The sequence below is a fragment of the Sminthopsis crassicaudata genome, chromosome 2 (assembly GCF_048593235.1).
Source record: "Sminthopsis crassicaudata isolate SCR6 chromosome 2, ASM4859323v1, whole genome shotgun sequence".
NCBI lineage: Eukaryota > Metazoa > Chordata > Mammalia > Dasyuromorphia > Dasyuridae > Sminthopsis > Sminthopsis crassicaudata.
This window is the reverse complement of record NC_133618.1, coordinates 628,435,969-628,460,826: the sequence shown is the minus strand read 5'-3', so window position 1 is coordinate 628,460,826 and position 24,858 is coordinate 628,435,969. Positions and strand designations below refer to the sequence as shown.

General features: G+C 37.7%; 2 protein-coding genes across 3 annotated transcripts in view; both read left to right on the top strand.

Moving 5' to 3' along the window:
- Nucleotides 1-24,858, top strand: part of GRID1 (glutamate ionotropic receptor delta type subunit 1) — a 1,118,042-nt gene that overhangs the window by 402,625 nt on the left and 690,559 nt on the right. The window lies entirely within an intron of this gene.
- Nucleotides 21,761-22,800, top strand: SRRD (SRR1 domain containing). The gene is given in 6 exon segments (XM_074292899.1): nucleotides 21,761-21,835; nucleotides 21,944-22,021; nucleotides 22,023-22,230; nucleotides 22,233-22,402; nucleotides 22,404-22,485; nucleotides 22,488-22,800. Coding segments are annotated over 6 exon segments (897 nt in total). The 3' UTR covers nucleotides 22,772-22,800.

Genomic DNA, 24,858 nt, shown 5'->3' with positions numbered 1-24,858 from the left:
AGGAGAAGGGAGAGAGAGAGAGAGAGAGAGAGAGAGAGAGAGAGAGAGAGAGAGAGAGAGAGAGAGAGAAATCAATTAATCATGTACTTATTAGTCATCTACTGTGTTTCAGGTACTGTGCAAGGTGATAGTGTTGTAGACAAAGATGAAACAGTCCCTGTTCTTAAGGAGTTAACAACTATATATGGAGGAAACATCTGGATATAAATGTGTATATATACACACATACATACATACATATATACATATATACACACACACACACACACACACACACACACACACACATATATATAACATGGGTATGGGTCTATGTGTATGTAGGTTTATTTTGGGCAGCTAGATGGTACAGTGGATAAATTTGGTTTGGAGTCAGGAGGACCTGAGTACAAATCCAGCCTCAGATACTTACTATCTGTGTAACCATGAACAGGTAATACTATCTTATTTTCCTCAGTTTCCTCACCTATAAAATAAACTAGAGGAGGAAATGGCAGACTACTTCAGTATCTTTACCAAGAAAGCCCCACTGGGGTTAGAAATAATTGGACATGACTAGGTTGGCTGAGCAAACAAAAAAAGTTTAAATATATACACATATATGTATATACATATAATATATATAAATCTATGCTGTATAGGTATACATTTACACAAAATAGAGATAAAATCATGGGCAGACCCTAATAATGGGGTGATCAGGAGATGATATTTAATCTGGGATTTGAAGGAAATTAAGGGTTTTAAGAAGTAGAGGTGAAGAAGAAATACCTTCCTGGAACAAAGAAAAACATGTACAAAGACATGTATGCTGGAAATAGATTGCTGCAGAAGGGGAGCAGGAGGAAGGTCAACATGATTGGAGGGCTCTAAACTAAATGTCACATTCACCGAGTAAGGAAGGAGAGTGTCCTAGATTTTGGCAGGTGGTAGAGCTAAGGACTGGGACTGAATGTGATAATCTAATCCAATGCCATGTACTTCAGAGAAGATTTGGCTGAGTGATGATGTCAGAGGAAAGCATTGAGAGTACAGGAATGGAGAAAAAAGCAGATCCTTTGTGAGTATGTGAGTCAAGCAATGTGAGAGGTCAGGCAATGTTGGAAAAGTTTGTGAGCGTTGTGGACTCTTCATAGGAAGTAGGGGTTTGGGCCACTGGTAGTTGGGTATGGGGATTGAGGAGGAGCAGGAAGTCATGTCAGAGTGTGGAATTTCTGTTTCCCATGCTACAAGTTGGACAGCTTCATATAAGGTCTGGAGTAGAGCCAGACCCATAGAGAGTGGAAGAAATAGAGTAGAGATGGAATTCTAGGAGTTGAGAAAGTTATGGAATTAAGCCATCAGAAGAAGGCAGAGGTATGAATGTTGATGTCAATAAATAAATCAACCAAAAGAAAGAAACCCAGAAGTAAGAATGCCATTGCTAAAGTTAATGTGGACAAGGGCAGGAACAGAAGAGGGAGAGAAAGAAATCAGTCATGTACCTATTAGTCATCTCCTGTTTGTAAGTCTCTGTGGTGCCAGTCACTGTGCTAGGTTCTGGGGCTACAAACACTAAAAACACATTAAGACCTATTCTTTCAGAGTTTGCTTTCTAATAGAAAAGACGACAAGGTCAGATGTATTTTAGGAAGCTCGATCTGGTACTGGTGTGTGGGATGATCTGAAGGAGTTAGAGCTTGGAATCAAGGACACCGCTAAGGAGCGTAGCCAGGTATGAGATAATCAGATTTTGGGAAGGATGGCCACACTGGAATTGGTAAAGAAAGAAAATATGAGTTGTTTTGAAAATCTGGACGACCAAATTTGGTGATAGATGGAAACTGAATGAAAAAGCAATGAGTTAAAGATGGCTCCTGGGTTTCTACCTAGGACACATGAGAAACGGTGGTGCCATTACTATTGAAAAATGAAAATATTAGCAAGGAACTTGAGTCGGGTAAAAATATGTGAGAGGGACATTTTAGACAGAGTCTCGTGGAATGAGAGAGCCAGAAAGGACCTTCGGGATCAGCTGGTCTGGCTCTTTTACATTACTTATGAAAGAAATTAAGCGCTTATCTACCCAAGGTCATTCAGCTACCTAGAGGACATTGAACTTAAAGACAAGGGACATGAAATAAGAGAGACTGCAGGCAACTGGGATGTATATGCCCTTCAGAAAGACATGTCAGGGTTCTTAACTTTTTGTTTAGGAACATTATCTCCATTTCATCAGAAATTGGTCCTCTATTAAGAGATATCAGATCTTTGCAGAAGAGAGGAATTTATGACCAAAAAAGAACTAGAGAACATTATGGGAGGCAAAATGGACAACTTTGATTACATTAAATTAAAAAAGTTTTTACACAAATAAAACCAACACAAACAATAGTAAAAGAAAGTACAAAACTGGAAAAAAAATCTTCACAGTCAGTATTTCTAATAAAGATCTAATTTCTGTGTCAAATTTATAAGAATACAAGTAATTTCTCAATTGATAAATGATCAAAAGATATTAACAGATAATTTTCAGATGATGAAGTTAAAGCCATCCATAGTTAACATGAAAAAGTGCTCTAACTCACTATTACAGAAATGAAAATTAAAATAACTCCAAGTCATCACCTCACGTCTCTCAGATTGGCTAAGATGACAGGAAAAGATAATGATAAATTTTGGAGGAGATATGGGAAAACTGGGACACTAATGCAAATGTTGGTGGAGTTGAAGTGATCCAGCCATTCTGGAGAGCAAAATTGTGACTCAGCAGTGCCATTGCTGGATCTGTATCCCAAGGAAATCATGAAGGAGGGAAAAGGACCCACATGTCCAGAAATGTTTGTAGCAGCTTTTTTTTTTCAATAGCAAAGAATTGAAAAAAAATGAGTAGATGCCATCAATTGAGGAATGGCTGAACCAGTTGTGGTATACGAGGTAATGGAATATTATTGTTCTATAAAATATGATGAACAAACTGCTTTTATAAAGGGCTAAAGATTTACATGAACTGATGCTGAGTGAAACCAACAAAACCAGGAATACATTGTACAGAGTAACAGCAGGAATGTGTGATGACCAACTCTGAAAGACTTGGTTCTTTTCAGTGGGTCAGTGATCTAAAGCAATCCCAATAGACTTTGGACAGAAAATTCCATCCGCATCCAGAAAAAGACCTAAGGAGACTGAATGTGAATCAACACATGCTATGTTCTCTTTCTGTTTTTTCGATCTCTCCCATGGTTTTTCTCTTTTGCAACATGATTCATAAAAATAAATAAACAATAGAAAAACACAAATCTAAACACAAAATTTCTTTTATCTATCTACATACATACATAGATTTTATATATCTGCATATATGTGTACATCTATTTTTATATCTGCACACATTTATGTACATCTATAGTCTAACTAAATATATGTATACATTTATGTACATCTATCTATCATCTACCTACCTACCTATCATTGGTCTCTGTGTTTATAAGGACATCTATACACATATGTACATATATATTTGACTACATATGTGATTTCATTTGAATCAAGAATTTTTAATGAAGAAATAATAACTTGTATTTAATAGTATCTACTATGTGTTAAGTACTATTCTAATCACATTACAAATAATATCACATTTAATACTTAGAATAATTCTACGAGTTTATGGTATTGTGATCCCCATTTACAGTTGAGTCACCTGAGACATAATGAGGTTAAATGATCTGCCCAATGTCACTCAGTCTGGATTTGAATTCAGTTCTTCCTGACTCCAGATCTAGTATTGTGTCCACTGGGCTGCTGAGATGCCTCTGAACTTATTCCATTAAATTCACTTTACTGATGCAGATCAGTACTTGCTCCACAATTTAGAGACTTAGAGAGTAATTTGCCATTGGTAAGTTAAGTGGCTTGCTCAGGGTAACACATTCAGCATGCCTGAGTCAAGGCTTGATCTCTGTTCTTTCTGGCTCTGATGTGTTCTTAGTGCACACAACCACACATGATAATGAATTCACTGTGTTTGCTGCTTAAAAAGAAACTGCACAGAATGTCTCTATCCTTTAGGAAAGAACTATGTGAGAATCACCTCCCTCCCAGCTCCTAGCCTGCTTTAGGCCTTCAGGGGCTGGATTTGGGGGCAGGGGGCTGCATTGGTTTGTCGATCTGTCCCCGGGGAAGCCCGCCAGCCTTGCAGAGCCCAGAGCCCAGAGTGAGGATTTCAGCTTTGCCAGGGCTGCTGTCTGTGAGCTGGGCCTGGGGCACCCAGGGCTTTCATTTTCCAAGGAAGTAGGTCATGGTAACAGAGATTGTCACAGGCACTTAGAGGCAGTCCAAGATGACATGACAGCTGCAAGGATGCCTGTGGGCTCCATGACTCCAAATACTTTTTGCTTGTCCTGCCAGTTTTTTTTTGAGGGGCTGGTAGTGGAAGAAACATTTTTCCCTAAGGGAATAGAGTTAGGAGAGTCCCAATGCACTCATATTCTTGAGCAGAGAGGCCAGGGCTGGTTATTGCAGGTCATTGTTTGGGTTTGCAATGGTTTTTCAAAAGCCTGAGAGGAGTTCTCATATGTCCATACTTTACTTCAGGGTTAAAAAAAGCTTAAAAATTTAAATTCAAATATTAATTCAACACTTATTTATTAAATATCTGAAATCACACTTGGACTGAACCAGAGGGAAGGACGACATGATGCGGTGCACTTCTAATGTGATCTTGAACATGTCACAACATTTTTGGGCTTTTGACTCCATCTCTGGGGCATTTATTGCTCTGTGGATGGGATTGGGAGAGGGGGCAGGCTTATGTGGCCCCCACCTATTCAGTTCAGTTCAATGGGAATGGATAGAGCCAGTTTGCTTCCTTCCTGTCCCCTAGCTGAGATATGTTGAGCAGAGAGAATACATGCTGAAGTAAAAGAAGAAGAGCTGAAATCTTTGATGTGTAAAGTCCTTTATGGATTTAAATGTGTCATCCTATGATCTTCCCAGCTTTAGAGGCAAGAAGTCACCCTCTGTTACTTTTCAGTTTGTGACTGTGGGCAAGTCATTCAACCACTCTGGGACTCAGAATGAATGAATGAATAAGTGAATGAGCGAGTGAGTGAATAAATGAATATCTTTATTAAATTCCAGATGGTTTCTCTCTGTGTACCAGTCAACAGCTTAGGCGCTCAAGATACAGAGGTGATGGTGTCTTAGAACCTGTTTTCAGGGAATCTGTATTTAAATAAGTAAATGTGAATAAGTAGCTGTAATGGTGGCAGAGTGGGATTAAAAACAAAACAAAACAAAACAAAAAACAACTAGGCAAAATGCTGCATGATATTTGAAGAGGAAAAAATTCCTGAGGTCAACTAAGGCTTCATGGAAGAGGAAACATCTCTGTGTGACCTTGATGGAAGGAACTTCTTCAGAACAGGAAGAGAGTAGAGCTCTTACTTGGTGTGGAGCATGGTACCCCAATGTCTTGGCCACCTGGCTGATCTTTCTCTTGTCTCTCTTCCTCCTCCCAGCCGTACCTTTGCCCCAACTAAGACCTCCTGATTTCTCAGCCTCCATGTTGCTTCTCTTTTCTCCTTCAACCTAAGCATATTTTCTGTGCTCTGGATCTTAGCTAGCTGTTTGAGGAGAGCAGGCTGGTTAAGCCAATTCCCACTGAACAGAACTGAATGACATTGCCAAATAACCTGTCTTGACCTGCCTCTTTCATTTCATCTGGCAAGCATTAAGTGCCATTTTGTGAAAGGCATCATACTAGAATCTGACCACACAAAGATAAGAGCAAAATGTGCTGACCTCAAAGAGCTTACAGCCCTCTGGAATAAGAGAACATTGTCCCCGGATAAGTAAATATATGTGCAGAGAGAACTCTGATAACTAAAGAGCCATGGAAAGTTTCCCATAGCAGAGTACGATGGGCTTTGGATGAAGTTAGGACTTAGAGAATGCTTGTCAGATGTAGAGATCAGCTTATGCAAAAGCACTTAGGTGAGAGCCTGAACAAATCCGGGGAACCACCATTGACCTATTGGGCAGGAACAGAGTGAAAGAGAGTCTGTACATTAGTTTGGAAAAGTAGACAGAAGCAAAGTTGGGGGTGGGCTTTAAATGCTAACTTTCAGAGGATGAATTTTATCTTCCAGTTATGGGATACCATGTGAAGGGTCTTGAGAAAGAATGGCATAGTCAGATCTGTGTTTGAGGAGGATTATTTTGAAGACTATGAAGAATGAATTGGAGAAAGGAGAGAATGGAAGCAGAGAGCCCAATCAAGAGATTCTTGGAATAGTCCTGATGAGAGGGAATGAGTTTGAACCAGGATGGTAAGCATATAGGAGAGATGCTAGAGAAGGAGAGTTCCATGAATATTTGCATTTTATTTTTACAATGGATTTTTATTGATATTTTTAGTTTTTATTACCTACATTTCCCAATATATTCCTCCCTCCTTCCCCTTGAAAATTTGCATTTTAAAAGAGGTCAAGTGAATCTATTAAGTGGTAGTATTTTAGGCAGCCTGACAAAGTAAAACGAGAGTATTCATCACATTTTAGGGATGGAAAGAGTCTTCATGTAAATGAACATTTACTTAGTTATCTTAGAAAGACTTCCTCCCTACTCTTCCTCCTTACCGTATGTCAAGGATAGGACTGCCTAGCTCACTTAGTGGGATAGGACTAGAGGAGGGAGGGGAAATTGGCTACTTTTAAGCTCTTATCATGTGAGTCACACTCACTGATCCTTTGAGTTTGAAGAGACCTCATAAGGCATTTAATCTGAATTCACTTCTCCCAGAAAGAGGTTATCCACCCATTGCTTGAAGACCTGTTTCAAGAGGGATTCTATCTCCTATATTGGCTGAGAACTAGATACTTATTTTCTGTTTATAAAATGGGCTTGAGATTCCCTCACAGGTGACCTTTCTGGAGGATGAGCCTGTATTGGGAAAGGTCCTCCCTATCAATCCTGATTCCCTAAATATATTCCTTTTTCCAACTAAATTAGATACTCACATTCTTACATCCTCATTCTTACAAGCAAGCTCATGAAGGCCACAAAATTTTAGAGCTGGAAGGGAACTTAGAAATAGTGTTGTCTAAGAAACAGCTACACCCAGAGAAGGAACACTGGGAATTGAGTGTAAAATGTTTGCACTACTGTCTTTCTACCCAAGTTACTTATACCTTCGGAATCCAATTCTTACCATGCAACAAGAAATTTGGATTTACACACATGTATTGTATCTAGGTTAAACTGTAACACATTTAATAAGTATGGGATTGCCTGTCATCTAGGGGAGGGAGTAGAGGGAGGGGAAAATTTGGAAAAATGAATACAAGGGATAAGGCTGTAAAAAAATTACCCATGAATATATATTGTCAAAAATTATAATTATAAAATTAATAAAAAAAACAAGAGCCATTCCAAAACAGAAAAAAAGAAATAGTTTTGTCTAATCCCTTCATTTTAAAAGTGATGCAAACAAAGCTCCCAAAGGTTGCTTGATTTACTTAAAGTCATACAGTGAGTTCAAATGCATAAATGTTTGCTGCTTGATTGATACTCTATATTTTCTGTTCTAAAGAACCTTTAAATGCTGGAATTTGTTTTTCTATGTCCTAACATTTATTATCTCTGTGACACTGGGCAAATCTCTCTGCCTCAATTGCCTCATTTTTAAAATAAGGACAATATAGCACATGCTTCATAGGATTGTTGTGAGGATCAAGTGAGATAATGTATTTCAGAAGATTAAAATGGTTATATAAGGATTAACTATTATTATTAAAGACCCCTCAGTTCTTGTATTCGTTTTCTGTTCTGTGTTCTAAGATTGTTCCCAGTTCTGACATTATACATGATAATATTACCATATTATGTGACATGGATACCAACTGCAAATTTGGCCATAATAATGGATCGGTTTTATTGTTGTTGTGGATTTTGGCTAGCAAATCTGTTCAATGGAAATGAAAGTGTAATAACCAATTGCTTGTGAAAATCAGCCCTGAGTTCCCCATCAGATTTAATTGGCAGAAAAATCCAGGTTCTATAAATATCAGCACTCTGAATAGGACAGGTAGGCACTCTGCTCCTAATGCCTGGCTGGTACATTTATAGCTTAATTTTTTTTCTAGCTTGGGTGGCGTATAGCCATGAGTTCTGCCATCCAGAGAGAGACCATCAGGGACATACTGAATTTGACAGGGCAGCCATAAATCATATTACAATGTGAAAGAGACCTTTTCCTTTTCCACTTTTCCCTCCTTCTTCTCTTCCTCCTGGGGTGTGAGTGACTCAAAAGTAAAACTGGAGACAGAGTCAAGAGTTTTCTCAGTGATTTTGACACTGATCTGCTATGCATTTTGGGGAATGGGGAGAGAGAAGGTTGTCTTCCCTATTTTTTTCTTTGTTTGTCTGTTTGTGAAATGAGTAAACACATTCTTGCCTTAGAGGAAATGGGGATATTTAGGTAGGTGGAGAAAAGATAGGTAGATTCTTGAGTATTTGAGGGGCTGTCATGTATAAGGGAGTACAGTGGTTCAGTTTAGCCCCAGAGGGCAGAGCTAGAATCAGGAGGAAAAAGAAATAGAAATACAAGTTTAGGTTGAATGTTGGTGAAAGTATCCTTCACACCTAGTTATCCTAAAGTAGATCAGGATACCTTAGAAGATAGTGGATTCTCCCTTCCTAGGAACCCTCTAAGAAGCTGTGTATTTTGGGGGACAGTAATCAAAGAGATTCCTTTTAGGTTGGAGTCGGAATAGCTGCTTCGAGCTTGTTGCTTCTGGAGTTTGTCTACACAATGATACTTCTAATAAGGAAGGAGATGTGTTTTGACTTTGCTGCCAGAAGTTTCATTGCCAGAATTGAAATGGGAAGTATTCCAGGATATAGATTCCAACGTATTGATCTCTTCCTCTAAGTCCTTCATAGTGCTATTCCATTTTTTTCCTCCTCCTCCTCCTCCTCCTCCTCCTCCTCCTCCTCCTCCTCCTCCTCCTCCTCCTCCTCCTCCTCCTCCTCCTCTCTCTCTCCTTCTTTTTCATATTTTTCTCTCCTGTTTACTCTTTCTTTTCTTCCATCTTTTCTCTTTTCTCTTTCCTCCCCTCCTACTTTCTCTCCCTCCTTCTCTTCCTGTAACTCCTTCCTTTCCTGTACCTCCCTTCCTTACTATTCTCTTCTCTTACTCCTTTTGTTTCTCTTACCTGCTTTCTTCTTTTTATTTCTTCCATCTCTTTTCAGTAACTTAGAGGTTAAATATATATATATATATATCTCCTTCATTATAATGTAATCGATCCCAGGGGAACGTAGTTGCCCCTCATCTTAGCCTGGGACTTGATTCATTCATGGAGGTCAGAATGTGAATTTGTCTTTCTCTCTCCTCCTGCTCTGTCCTGTAACTGAAATCACCACTTAATCAGAATAGAAGAGCTTTAACTTTCTCTATCTTTCTCCATACCCAGGTTCTCTTGGCAGAAGGAATCTTTGTTGCTAGAGATTTTAGGGAATCTTTGTGATGAGGCAAAGAACATTTAGGAGAAAGTCTATAATGATAGTTATAATTTTTTGAATCTGTCTTTCCCCAGTCTACCCCAGGTTCCACTTCATTCTGTGGTTAAAATGAAGTACGTGGCTTCCCAGTTTTTGCTACTTGACCTTATATTAGAATCATAGGTGCTGATTTATAGAGTAGTTCAATAGTTACTTTAAATGTAAGCAATGCCAGATATCCAAAATTTGAGTTAAAATCAATTTAAATATTAGATGGAGGAGATAGAACGAGACAGTAGGTTTTAGTGGGCTACACATAATATGTCAGCACTATAGTATTTCATCTAAGAAACCTAAGAAAATCTTAGTGTGAATTAAGAAAAGTAGAGTCACAAGATCAGTCCAGGATTAAGGAGGCAATAGTTTCATTATACTCAAACTTGGTCAGATGATATGTGAAAAATGGTCTTAATTCTTGACTATATACCTGAGGACAAATATTGATGAGATACAAAGCACTCAGGGGAGAGTAGTCAGGATGTAAAATAAGGATCAGTTGAGAAAACCTGGAAAAGAGTTGAAATATGGGTAGAGTAGTGCCTTTCTAGCATTTAATGGCTTGTATAGGGGTGGAGGAGAAAGATTACCTTTATTCCTTTTGGTCCTAGAGAACAGAACTATTTGCAATGGGAAAAAGTTGCAAAGAGAAAAAACTTGGTTTTGACACTGGGGGAAAATTCCTAACAATGAGAATCACCTAGAAGTGGAATGGGCTAAGTTGAAAGGTAATGAACTCCTTCTCATTGGATATCATCAAGCAAAAACTGGATAAGCACTTCTTAATTTTTGTGGTAGAAGAACTCCTTTTCCAGTATGGACTGGAGAACATATTTAACAGAGATTTTTTATGAGTCTGAATTCCTGCGAGTCTTTTGATCCAATTGCTCTGGCTCTTAGAGATCTCATATTTGAGAGAAATGAATGTGATGAGTTCCAGGCAACAAGCTTTGCACAAAGAAACCCACAGGGTTTAATTGGGGTAAATAACTGGTTAGTCACCTATTACTACCTGAAGATTTAACTACAATAGACATTTATTCAACTGGCTTTGTTGACAAACTGGCTTGTATATACCAACCACATACAGGGTATATACCGGTCCTTTTTTGAAATCACTGTTATGCATAGGATAAAAAAGCTTGTGGAGACAGGTGTAATATAATATCAGAGAACCTTAATAAAAAGAGTGATTTCAACTAATAGGCCTACATAAATCAAAACCACACTACAAAAGGAGCTAAGTGAATTGCAATCTTCCAGAGGCTGACATCACACTTTTTAATCTAAACATTTATCGTTTTTTTCCCTTATCGACTTTCTGCATTAAAGTTTATTAGTGAAATTTCTGGGCCACTCTGAACAAGTCAGGTCAGCACTGATTAGGATTTCCACCGGGAAGAAGTCATACCAAATGGGCAATCAGATGCACTGGGACAGCACATTAATTAGCACGCCTGCCACATTCCGATCCTGAAGTTGGGAAAGCGGTAAAGGTTTTTCCTGCACGTACATTATTTCTTTCCCTTGAAAAATTAATTAACAAAGATTGACAGGCGGCAATTCTCAAACTTCCAGTTATTGTCTTTTTCCTCCCAGCAGGACCATGATCAGTTTTCTTCTTACATTTGGTGTTTGAAGCACAGAAGTTGAAAATATCAAATCAGGTTAACAGGACCAATTACTGATAGTTCAATTGAATTGATAGTTTAATTTATTGTGTTCCAATTCAGCAAGCATTGATGAAATTGGAGTAGCGTGCTCCCAATGATATGCTATTTCAATGAGAACAATCTGTGCATCCATTATGGGCATCCTATAGGAGGATATTCAAACATAGTGTATGGGATTTTGGAAGTGATATTTTACAGTGGACTATGATCTTTCTCTCTTTCAATTGCATGATAGTAAAATGCAGCACATTTTACTATCATGCAATCGAAAGAAAGATATAGGAAAAACAAAATCCAAAGTTATAAGTTGTTGACTCTGTATAGGCCCATAGATTTAGTGCAGGAGTTCTTAATCTTTTTCAATAAGAGGTCTTTTGCCTATGAATTCCTTCTTAGAATAATGTTAAGAATGCATAAAATGAAATATGTAAGATTATAAAGGGAAGCAATTATATTGAAAGTTATCAAATTATTAAACAAAGTTTATAGAACTCAGTTTAAGATCCTCAATTTAGTCAGAAGGGACCTTCAAGCTCATTGAATCTCATGCCCTTATTTTACTTATAAGGACATTGAGACCCAGAAAGGTTAATTAGGTTGTCCATGGTCCACGCTACTGCGTGTCGGAAGCAGGATCTTAAGTAAAGTCTTTCTTGGCTCCAGACTTAGTGTTATCGCCAGTACTCTATGTAAAGAATTTTATTGAGTAGAACAAAATACTACCTTAAAAGCCTTCCTCCACCAAAGTATTTCCCCTGAATATGTCAAAGTTATACAAGATTCCTTGGAAAATAGAACAATAGAGGCACAGTCTTATTTAGTAATTCAATTCAATTGATTACAAGCAAGACAGAACAGAAAAATCTCCTAAAATGTTTACCACACTCATGAAGGAGATTCGGTATAGAGCCCTTGTCAACAACAGATTCTCTTTAGATGTTAAGATTCTCTAGGTGCTTCTGTTTGAGGATAACATTGTGCTGAAACTCTCAGGTTGTAAAATCTCCTAACTGAGATTCATCATCATTGAGAAGTTTAGCCTAAACATTCACACAAAAATAGAGCAGAAGAAAACAAACAAGCAACAAAAGCAAATGGATAATGAATGTCTGTTCTTGGGGCTGTGATATACAGTGGATGGGTAATCTATTGAGCTTATTCATCTGACTCGCTCGGCTCTCTCTCTCTCTCTCTCTCTCTCTCTCTCTCTCTCTGTCTCTCTCTGTCTCTCTGTCTCTCTGTTTCTCTGTCTCTCTCTCTGTCTCTCTGTCTCTCTGTCTCTCTCTCTGTCTCTCTCTCTCTGTCTCTCTGTCTCTCTGTCTCTCTCTGTCTCTCTCTCTCTCTGTCTCTCTCTCTGTCTTTCTCTCTCTGTCTCTCTCTCTCTCTGTCTTTCTCTCTCTCCTCTCTCTTTCTCTCTCTCTTTCTCTATCTCTCTCTGTCTCTCTCCCCTTTCTGTCTGTCTGTCTCTCTCCTCTCTTTGTCTTTCTGTTCCTCTTTCATATACATACCCCATCTCTCTCATCTTCCCCCTCTCTCTCTATCCACATATATGTATACATGAGATAAATGATGTAATTGGATGAGAAGTATGCCGTAGAGTTGAACAGAAGGAGGAGATAAATAAGAAGGTCATTTGTTAGAAACAAGGATTTTCATAATGGAAGTAGTTTAAAGAATGATATCAAAGATATGAAGATGTGCTTGGTCACATAGTAAGATGGACAGTGTATGTACTTGACACACATATTTTTCTTTTATTTCATTCTGAACTTAGTAATACCAAATAAAACTACCATTTCCCATGTACACAGAAAAAGAGATTTGCCCATGATATTGCAAATATCTACTTTTTTCATCAAGTAATTATGTGTACTACAAACTTTACTTTTAACCATTAAAGGTGCCCTGATTCTATTTTCTTCTTGTCTTTGCTTATATTTATCATTTTGAGAGAATATGAAGGAGCCCTCTGCATTTGCCATCTTGGATGTATGTACTGTGGTGGATTCATGGGAGAAAAATATAGATGAATGATTTACAATTAGACAGGAGTTGCAATTTTCATTGCTAAAGTAAAGGCCCACACTTAAAAGGTTACAGATTTCTTGTCATATTGAAGTGTACTATGTAATGAATGAAAAAGAGCACTTATGATCTAAGTGTTAAAGCTAAAAACTCAAAAATGGTCTTTTCCCATTCTAATCTGGGGAGAAAACAAACTTGGGGAGTTATTGGGACTGTGACCATAAGGGAATAGACTGATATTGCACTTCCCAGAGGAATAATCGAATTTATTTATTATGGTTGCTCAATTAGAGAGCAGTTGGGCAGGAATGGATAGTTCAGAGGTAGGAAATAAAGTAAAGCTAAGGCTTCATGACTAAGGCCTACTTGTAAATATAGGCTAAATAAGACACTTACTGACCAGTAAAGAAGAGGCAGCATGGGAATTCCAAAGATGAAGCATTAACCCTTCCTGAACATGCTTCTAGCAGCAAATTGATTTGTGGATAGATAACTGGAGAGTCTTCTTTGCTGACCACTGAGATAAGATCATTTCTTGAAAATCCCTTTCACTAAGATATCTAGGAGAAACATAGTTTAGGGAGACAAAATGGCAGCCCATGGTAGTCCTTCTTTATGGAGCAGTAGAGCTTGAATAACAATGAAGTGTTATCAAGGACAAAGTGAAAAAAAAAAAAAAATCTGGGTTGTTGATTGGGATCCAGAATAGAGATTAGCAGGAACAAAGTTGAAAAGATGAATAAGGTGAAATCTCTGGTCTGTCAATCCACATTAGAATTGAGTGGGAAAGTTACAGAAATAGGGACAGGACTCCTTGGATAGCAATCCAGGAAAAAAAACAAAACAAAAAGCAACACAAAATTTTTCAAAAGGAAATTGAGTGCCACAGGAGAGAGAGTGCTGGAGTTGAAAAAAAAAAAAAAAAACAATAAAAAACAAAAAACGAACCTGAGTTCAAATTCCTCAGATAATTGTTGCCTATGTGACCTCAGGCAAGTCATTTACATTTTATGAGCCTCAATTTTCTCATTTATAAAATCCGTATAATGACAGTTCTTATCACAAAATGTTGTTGAGAGGATCAAATGAGATAATCCATTTAAAGTACTTTGTAAACATTAAAGTGCCATGCAAATACTAGGTATAAATATTACTAGTGTGACTTTAGGTAAATTTGTTTCATTCTTGTCCTCCAAAAAATGGGCAACTCAACTGCATTATGTTTATCTGATTCTGAATCTATGATCCTACAGTCACATTTACAAATTTTAAATGTTTGCGTGTAGGTTCCAACCATTAGGCAAGAAAGCCTAGAAAAATCAGGATGCACAGTCTTTTTTTTCAAACTCTAGGTATCTGCCCTCTCCTGGTGAATGAGGGGTGCGGAATCAGGGTTCTTCCCCTCCTCTGTTTCTATGGCACATGTGGAAATGATGGATGAGAGTAGAAAATTGAGCCAACAGTTTCTCGGCAACACGGCCAAGAGAAGAGAAATATGGCTTTCTTACATGCATGGATAGTTATCCTGGTGGTGGTTCATTACCATAGCTAAGATGATATATGGGGTAGGTGGGTTTTGAGATGTATATAACAAAAAAAAAAAAAAAAAACCTAATGTAATAGCTGCAGGCAGAATGTTTTGTAATTAAATGCAAATGTTCTACACACTATCCTCTGTGTCTACGTTTCTCAATCACTCTCCTGGGTAACAAGGGAAAAATTGTAAGAGGATTCTTCCAAAAAAGTCAATGGTTCATTTGAAACCCAACTTTGGGCATGAATTTCATATTTCTTCCTGTGCCTGGGTAATGTGACTTTATTTTACCATCCAGAATGATGTAGTTCTTGGTCCTTTCCCACCTCCCAGACACAGTCAAGAATTGCCTTTTCATCTTTGAGCTGCTTTGGGGTTAGAACTGTTACATATGTATGGACTTAATCGAATCTGAACTGCCGTCAGACCAGAGAAACAAAGATTTATTAGTGCCATGGAAACAAGTGTCTTTGGCAGGCCTGGGGATATCAGACTTTTTTCATTTGGTTTGGCATCTGGATTATTCTTGGAGCCTGGGATATTAGATCTTATCTCTTTTCCAGAAGGGGTCTGATTGAGATCATTTTCTGATGACTTGTTGTCCACTTGCCTCCAGCCCCCCAAAGTCAAGAAGAAATCCAGCTGTTTTTCACTGACACTGTAGAGCCTGGCATTTCTCCTCTTCTTGACAGTGACAGGGGAGCTGGGGAATACCTGCTGGAGTTTCTTACCATCTAATGACATTTTCTTTAGAATAATGAAATGTGCAGGAGAACTGATAGATGATCAAAATTCTTTTTTTCTTCTTTTCAGAATAATATGCTCTACAAATGAGCTTCAATCCAGCTGGTGGTTAGAGCTCATGTACACATGTATGAATCTGTGGATGATAAAAAGGCAACAATTATAAATAATTTTATGTAGCATTTTGAGGTTTGCAAAATACTTTACCTATATTATCTTAGTTGACCTCACAATAATATTATGGCACACTACCTCCATTTTAAAGATGGGAAACTTGAACTCAGAGAGATTGTGTCTTGGCTAAATTTATGCACCGAGTAAACATCTGCTTGATTCAATTCTAAGTGATTCAATTAAGCACAAATTTATAAAGGATCTACTCTGTGCAAGGGTACAAAATAAAAAAAAGTCTTGCTTTGAATGAGCTTAATTATTATTACTTGGAATTTAGGGTATGGTGCTCATTATATACACTATATATGTGTGTGTGTATATATATACATATACACACATACACACACACACACACACAAGATGATTTGAGAAGGGAAGACGCTAATGTGTTCATTCAGTGATCAGGGAAATCTCCATGGGGTTGATGACTGCTAAGTTAAGCTTTGGTGGATGATAAGGATTCTTCTGAAACAGGGGAGCACATTCTAGACAGACAATCCATGTACGCCATCTTGAAAATTACTTGAAGACCTCAAGTAATAGGAGCTTGTTACCTCTTGGGATAGCCCATTCCTCATTGGTTCCGCTTTCATAGCTATTCAAATGTCTTTATTTTGAGGATAAATCTGCTTTTCCGTGACTTTCACCCATAATTATTATGTCTGGATCCAACAGAAGAAATCTATTCACTCATCTTTGAATCTTTGAAAGCAGATGCTAACTCACTTCTATTTTTGTATTTTAGTGTCTAGAGCAGTGCTTAGCATAGTAAAGCATGGGTGTTTTATAAATGCTTGTGAATTGGTTGATTCCATATGAAGGTCTTCAAATATGAGAAGACAGCTATTGTGGCCTCCCTGCCCTGTCTTCTCTTATCATAACTAAACATTTGCAGTTGCTTTCATAGATTTTTAGATTATGTCCACAGTTTTCCCTAGGATGTAGTGTAAACGTTGAGTTCAATCCAGCCTCAGAGACTCATTCCTTAATTTGGGCAAGACACTTTATTTCTATTTTCTCAACTATAAAATGAGGGTAATAATAACATCTACCTTTCAGGGTTGTTGTGAGAATCAAATGAGATAGTATTTGTAAAGCACTTACCCCCAGTGCCTAACACTGGTTATTATTATTGCTATTATGACCATTATCATCATCACTATTATTTTCCTTGTTCCCCTATCATGTATAAAATAGATATCTTCCCTTATCAGGTTCCCAGGGTGAGAGATATAATCTTTGGAAATGCCTGATTGAAATGATTGTGGAAAATTAAGAAAATGTTCTTCTGAGTCAGCCCTCTGGTCTCTTCAGTTTGGGATTCTGTGTCTGATGGAAAATGAAGGGAAGAAGAAATTTATTTTTCATAAAGCCACATTCAATAGTTTCAGAATGCCACTAGTTTCCCTTGACACATGTGGATCTGGGACCTTGTGGTGAATCCACATTTGTTTTTTCATTGAGTCCCAGTAGCAGCAAAGAAAAGTGACACTGTATTTTGAATATAAGGTTTCTTCCTACTCAAAAAGGGAAGAGCTTGACTTCATTAAGATGATCAGGTCTCTGAGATATTTTCTGAGGTATCATACCTTCCACTGGATTCCTCTATTCTTCAGATGGAAATCCTGATTCCCCATGGCTTTCGGTTGTGATTGAATACTATGGCACCTGGTAATGTCACTTGGGCATAATTAGGTCAATAATACCTTAGTTAAGTAAGAATCTCGGCAATAAGTGTGTAGATCACTTTAAGGACACTCTCTTTCTCATAATCCTCCCACTTCTTCCCAATTAGTCCTTTCCCTCAGCTGGAGGCAGCCCAAGCTGTGCCATAGCCTCTCTAGCTAAGACAAACTACTCTGGGCAAAGCTGACACATCATATGAGTTTGTCTCAATGGGTCTTTAATTTTTTATCATTCTCTCTTCTTTATTAGCTCACTCCTTTCTTCTGTTATCTTATTTCAAGATAAGCTGGGACACATAATCCCTATTGCTATTAGCTCTGCTCATGCCTGGCTAGAGTTATGCAGGATGCCAGTCTTGCTAGGACTACAGGTCTTTCTTGTTGCCATTCTTGTCTTATGCTGACCTTTCAACAGACAATTTACATGGTTATAATGCAGACTGAAAGAGGCAGCATAGGTAGATGGCCGAGGAGTATGATACAACAAGTGGACTGAGGTCCTTCCCCGATAAAGGCGGTGTGTTTCTGGACTAATCACTTAAGCTCTCACTGTTTCAGATAAGCCTCTAAGATTTTATATTGCAGAACAATCATCCATCTATTTGTAAGAGGAGTTTTTCTCACAAGGAAATCCCTGTACAGATGGAGAAAGGGAAAGCTAGAGGGAGTGAGGGAGGAAGAGAGGCACACACAACACACACACACACACACACACACACACACACACACACAGGAAAAGAAGGAGCCACAGAGAGAGACAGAGACAGAGGCAAAGAAAAAAGAGAACAGAAGAGGGAGAGATGAGGGAAAAGAGAGTGGAGGGAAAGAAGGAGGGGAAGAGGTTTTATTTATATTATTAACCATAATATGCTGCTTCATAGCAGCTAGACTATAGTCCATAGATTAAAAACTACTTTTGGAAAGGTGAAATTAGAAATTCAGTTAAAATTTATTCTAGGTTTCTTTGCTGCTTCAACACTCATTTGATCATTGAATCATAGATTTAGAAGTAGAAAAAGAAGTCAAAAGCCATGAATCAAAGACCCTTATTTTATATATGAGGAAATACAGGAACAGAGAGATTAGGTGACTCACCCAGGACCACATGGCTAATAGGTGTTAGAAGAGGGATTTGACCTTAGATCTTCCTGACCCTGTCTAATACTCTAACCTGTGCTTAGAACTGCCTTTATGGCTTGATGTTATCATCATTATGGGCGCTCCTTCATCTAAGAACAGATTTCATTCTCACCAAGTCACCTTTCCCTATGCAACTTCTGTCTAGTATTTTCTTTAATTAATGCATGGAAAATTCACGCAATGCATTGGAATTCCCTTTTATGGTCTTTGAATTTTAAAAATACTGGTGAATTACTTATGTTTTCTATTGATTACCTCTTTTTCCTCCCAAATAGTTGTCCTACTTCCTCCCCTCCCCTCCACGTTATGCTTGGCTGTGACAGTGTCTTTGGCAGAACGTCTTGCATATTAATAAGTCTTGGTAATACTGCAAACTAACTAAAACTCTCTTGATTCTTCCATTTGCTTTGTGGAGCACCTTAAATTTTTATTCTTCTGAAACTTTCACAAGAGGAATAATGGTAGTGAAAATTAGCCTTTTGTCATTGACAATGCTACGTGGCCCCTCCAAAGTGATTTAATTTGATCACCTTCTCTGAATTGATTAAAATCCTAACTCTGCATAACTGAAGTCCACACCCAAAATATATGTGCTGATAGCCAAACTCAATGAACGGACCCATCATTCAACTACATGTAAACTAAGTGATCCCATTATATGTCAACAATCTTTTATCTGTCCAGCACCTCAAATTCTTGACATATACTTTATGATTACTTTAGCTGCAGTGGTACATAATCTATAGAATGCAGAATATTCTGAATACTTGGGAGATAAAACTACACTCTTGCCTTGTATAATCTGTTGAATCTGTCTTTTATCCATAGAGTTTCTTTTCTTGAAGGTGAGGGGACTGAAGGATGAGGCAAGACATTGGGAGAGTGCAACAACTCTTTTCTCCTTTCTCAAAGATTTCCTTCTGTTTTAGCCACTGTCTATAATTTTGGATCCTGCCATCCTGCTCCTGAGACTACTGTGTTTATTTACTGTAGACCCTCAGTGATCACAGCTTCCACATCACCCTAAGTGGAGAAAATTGGTGGCAGGTGGAATGAGAAACACGCAGCAGAGAGTAGTCTAACTGACCTCACAGCGTCTGAGCAGCACCATCACAGTTCTATCTTCAATCCTAGTGCCCAAAGTTAGACTTTAATCTCTCTAAAGCTGCAGAGTGCACTACTCTCATCAAACATCATTTACTGTAGCTCATGTGTTGGGGGACTATGCAAAGATCTCTGCTAAGAGCTACACAAGCATGTCCCTGTTCCCTAGGAGCTCACAGTATGAACCAGAATATACTGATGTAGATAAACATTAACCCAATCAATCAGCACAGAAAGCATCCACTCATTGAAACATTTTCTGTGTTTTGCTTTGAGCTGTGAAAAAGAAGAAAAGTAAAACGCAATTTATGACTTCAAGGAATTTATAATCTAGGTTATCATCAAAAATACAGAGAAATAATTTTTGGCCTCTGTCCTTGGTCCTCTTCCCTTTTCCCTCTGTACATTCTCTGGGTGATCTCATGAGTCTCCATAGATTCAAATTGTTGGAAATCTTTCCTACCTTCCTAAGCTACATTGGACTACTTTAGTGTATATTTGGTATTTATTCATATATATTGCTTCCTGTAATAGAACGTAAGCTCCTTAAGGGGAAGTATTATTTCATTTTTGGCTTTTTTTCCTAAACACTAGCCCTATGTTTGTCATATAATAGGTGGTTAATAAATGATTATTGATTGATTGGTGGATAAATTGCTGAACATGGAGTCAGGAAGAGCTTGTCAAATACTAATTAGTTGTGTGACCCTGGCAAAACACTCAACTTTTCTGGATCTCAGTTACTTCATCTGAGTAAATTAGGAGGTTGGAATCAATGACCTTTAAGATCCTTTCGAGCTCTCAGTTCATTATTCCATGATCCTATAATGAAATATCAGAAGAATATTGTTCAATGTAATCCAGCAAACAGTTTTAAATATTTTTCTATATCTAAGGCATTGGGCTCCGCCCTGAGAACAAAGACTAACCTGCATGCTCTCTGGGATCTTGCATTTCACTGGGGCAATAGAACATGCTAAGAAAGAATGTAACCTGCACCAAAGTTGAACATTAATAATTGCAAGGACTTTTTGCTGAATGATGTGCTTCAACGTGAATAAAGATACACTTCAGAAAGGCAGAAAGAGCACATTTTTAGTCTTAATAATGAAAGTGTTTGCACCATTGGATTATGCTTTATCAATCAGTCAATATTCACCATGCCCTTACCATGTGTTTGTCAGTATTCTAGGTTCTGAGGCTACCAACAACTATTAGACTTTCTGTATATTCATGGAGCTTTCAGTTCTATTTGTGAGAAACATCACAATCAATCTCAATAATAGCTAATAATGATAAAGCTCTTTAGGATTGGCAAAGCCTTTTGACTCATTTGTCTTTCATTTGTCAAGTCTCATTTCACTCTCACACCTTCAGGAGGTAAGTGTTATTATTATTGCCATTTGATGGATGTGGAAATTTAGATTGACATAAGTGAAGTGACTTGTCCAGGATTCCACAGCTAGAAAGTGTTTGAAGCAGGTGTCAAACTGAGATCCTCCTGACTCTAAGTCCAGTGCTCCATTATATCATTTAGAACCAACATAATTCCATATAAATATATGTTTATACTTTGGGCATCATGCAACATAGGTATAAAGCTAAGGACTGTTCCTGTAATTTCATTCCTTTAAGGATTTCCCAGATGAGGAATTTCCCTTTACTTCTGTAGGTTGTCACCTTCTTCGACAATTTAGAGTTAACTAGAACACTCAGAGATTAAATGACTTACTCATTTATGACTATTAATCGCATATTTTTAACAGAACATCTTTTTTCCCCACTGGAATTATTCCCTGCAGTTTTCATCTTGGGAGAAATTGAATGTCTTATGGTACCGTGAAAATTATTTTCTTGTTTTTTATTTAGTGTCAACGATAGATTAGTGCCAGTTTGACACTGACTCAAATATACCATCATCAAAATTCTCTATCGACCCCTTCAGGCTAGAGTCTGAATGAGAAACACGGAGTAGATGAGTTGTTTGGACCACATCATGGTTGTTATATTCAGTTCTGGGCAGGTTATTTTGGAAAGATCTTGAAAAAAATGGAGTACATTCAGACAAATATGGCCAAATAGTGGGTGGGGACCAGAAACCATTCCTTAATTTTTTTTTTTAAAGAACTCAACGAATTATGGCAGTAGTAACAGTGGATGGAGGACCATGCAAAGCAGAGAGGGAGGTACCTGAGGTCTGTATAGCCATGAGGGTCAGCCAAAGTCCCAGAAGCAGGCCAGGAGATAAGTCTGTAAAATCCCAGGGTCTAACAGCTATACACAAATACCAAAATATAAAGTAATGTACGGCTGTTTGGAAGGAGAAGAGCATTCACAATGGAGGACTTGTGATCTCCAATTTATGGCATTTAACAGAGGAAATAATTTAGAAATGTCTTGCTAAATAAATCTTTGGAATAACTGCAGGGAGCTACAGAGCCCATTTCAGAAGTCCTTACACACCTCCATCTGGAAACATAACACCCAGTTGATGCACCCAATTCCAATGTGGGGGAAGACTCATTGAAGAGGAAGAGTTATTTTTAAGTGTGTTTGCTTAGAATTGGAAAGTTTGCTTTATGTGTAATAGCCTGCAATCAACTAAATTTTAACTTCTCTTTCTAGAAAAGCTATAAGTTTCCAGAAATCACTACTATATAGTTGATCATCTCTTTAATGAACTTGAATTTTTAATTCTTAATGCTCTTAATCTAACTGTTCTCAATGAGAATGGAGAATAAATAGGCAGTATTTGTAGTGAACCCATCATTTTTTTTTAACATGATCCACTGTGGAACCACTTTTTGTAACAATATGTTATGGAGTAACCAGTCAGTCGATTCCCTTTCCAAGGTGATAGTCATTGAAGTAGTTTCAAATTTGAAAGAAAGTTATTAACAAGGGTTCTGCAGAAGAAATTGCTCCTATGTGGCAAATATTTTAAAAGGAATAAAGAGAAAATTGAATTTTCTCAGACATTGCAGTATATGAACATATTTAAGGATAGTGCCATCCATAGGTTACAAAAGCTGAAAGAACTCCCCACTGAAATGTGAATTTTAAAAAATCCAGACTATTCAGAAGATAAGAAGCTGAAAATCATCAGAAACTGGAGGAAGTTGATTCAGCCCTTCCTTGGACTTCATTAATTTTTTTTTTTTATCATGGCACAATGAATGGAAGCACAGAGCCAGGAAGACCTTGGGTTCAAGTCTAACCTTGGATTCAGAATGACTGAGGGATGCTGCTTAAGTTACTTAACCTCTCAGTTTCCCAGCAGCCTTTATAATTTCTGAAGCCATACCACAACCAAGGCTGAACTAAACGGACCATGACAGAGCCTCTTGTGTCACCAGAAATCCAAAAAGCAACTACCACCTTGGATATATGAAAGCATTTCTTGTTTCTCTTACCCAAGTGAGTCCAGGTTGAGAGAATTTAAGAAGGAAAACCATATGACATATAGGCTTTCTCAACTGGGAAGTTGTTGATGTTTTATCAACTGCTCTTGGATTTCCCTAAGAAAAGCAAGAACTGAGAACATGTTGAACTAAAGGAAATAAGATTTAATGAGCTTCATGATTTTTACATATATAAAAGTGTATTCATATGGAAGAGAGATTAAAATATTTTATTTCATCTTGGAAAATAAAAGTAGAAGAAATGGGGCAAAATTGTAGAGAACAATTTTAACTAAATCTAAGCGAAAACTTTCTCATACTTAAAGCTGTCCTAAAATGGAATAATTCCCTTTAGGAGACAGTGAGTTTCCTATGATCAAGTGGAGAATGGCTTACCCCTTGTTAAGAGGCAGAGGAAGAATTTTGGCTGAGGTAGTAATTAAATTAGGAATATTCAGAGAGATGTTACAGCTTTTGGTATTTACTATTTGGGTGACTTGGTTCTTGTTTATTTCCATTTTTTTTCTCTGAAAAAATCACATTCTGCCCATTTTATATTTCTCTATTCTCAGCTTCTTTAGTCACATAATAGCCTGCATTATTAAGCTTTCTTGCTGGATTTACACACACATACATTCACACACACATATACACACACTTACATCTTTTCCTCGGATGCATTAACCTCCATGAGTTAATCACTGGGTACTGAAGTGAATTAGGGGGTTGTGTAAATGACTTTTTTGGCAGTCTGTCCCAGAAAACAGTAGGATTATATGCAGTGAGTTGGGGATAGATGATGTATTGTAATTATTCTAAAAAGCTCTTCCAGTGGAGTGTTAAAAAGCAATAAATTACATGAGAGTAGAAATGGAACTTTTCATTTCTGTTTTTTCAATTCTTAAGTTTTTTTTTTTTTTTCCTAATATATTGTGACTTTATGTTGAAGTTTAGTGTTTTGAGAACTGAACTAGGAAAGCTCTGGGTTCAAATGCAACTTAAACACATAAATTCTCTGAGGCCTAATTTCCTCATATGGGACCATGGGCAGAAGTTGCAAAGAGAAATTTGAAGCTTCATCTGAGAGACAGATTTCCTAACAGCTAGAGCAGTCCAAAAGTGGAATGGGCTATCTCAGGACAACATGAGGACTTCCCACTTACTGAAGATCTCTGAACAAAGGCTGAATGATTATTTGTTAGGTATCGTGTAAAGTAACTTTTTTAAAAAGTTGGTGTTGGGACCCTGGATATCTTAGAATCAGCAGGAGTCAGGATATGCAAAAGTCTTTATTCTTTTGCAGTTGCGGTCAGGGGATTAGATCTAGCAATCTCCTCACCTCCTTCCTCCCTCTCCACTGCCATGAGAATGAATCTCCTCCTCCTACTCCATCTACTGATATCACTTCCCCTTCTTTGTCCACACCCACCAATCGAGCCAGCAAAGAGTTGATTAGGGCCATCCTCCAAACAAGTTAATAGAAAATTGTCCAATTGGTAATTAGCTTCACGTGCCCGGCTATTCAAGTGCATCTGCTCAGTTCTAGCCCTTTTCCAAGTTGGATCAGATAAACATTGAGATCTTATCAATGCAGTACATCCTGACTGAGCTTGAACAAGTTGTTTGACCTCAGTTTTCTTATTTGTAAATGAACAGGATTGGATTTAGTGGCTTCTGAGATCTAATCTAGGATTAGGTTTATGATCTTATGGTTTTGATCTATAAAATAAGGATAATAATATTTGTAGAATCAGGACTATAGTGAAGATCAAATAAGATAATAGGTGAAAATTGTTTTGTGTCATTAAAGGTAAAAACAAACGTCAGTTATCATT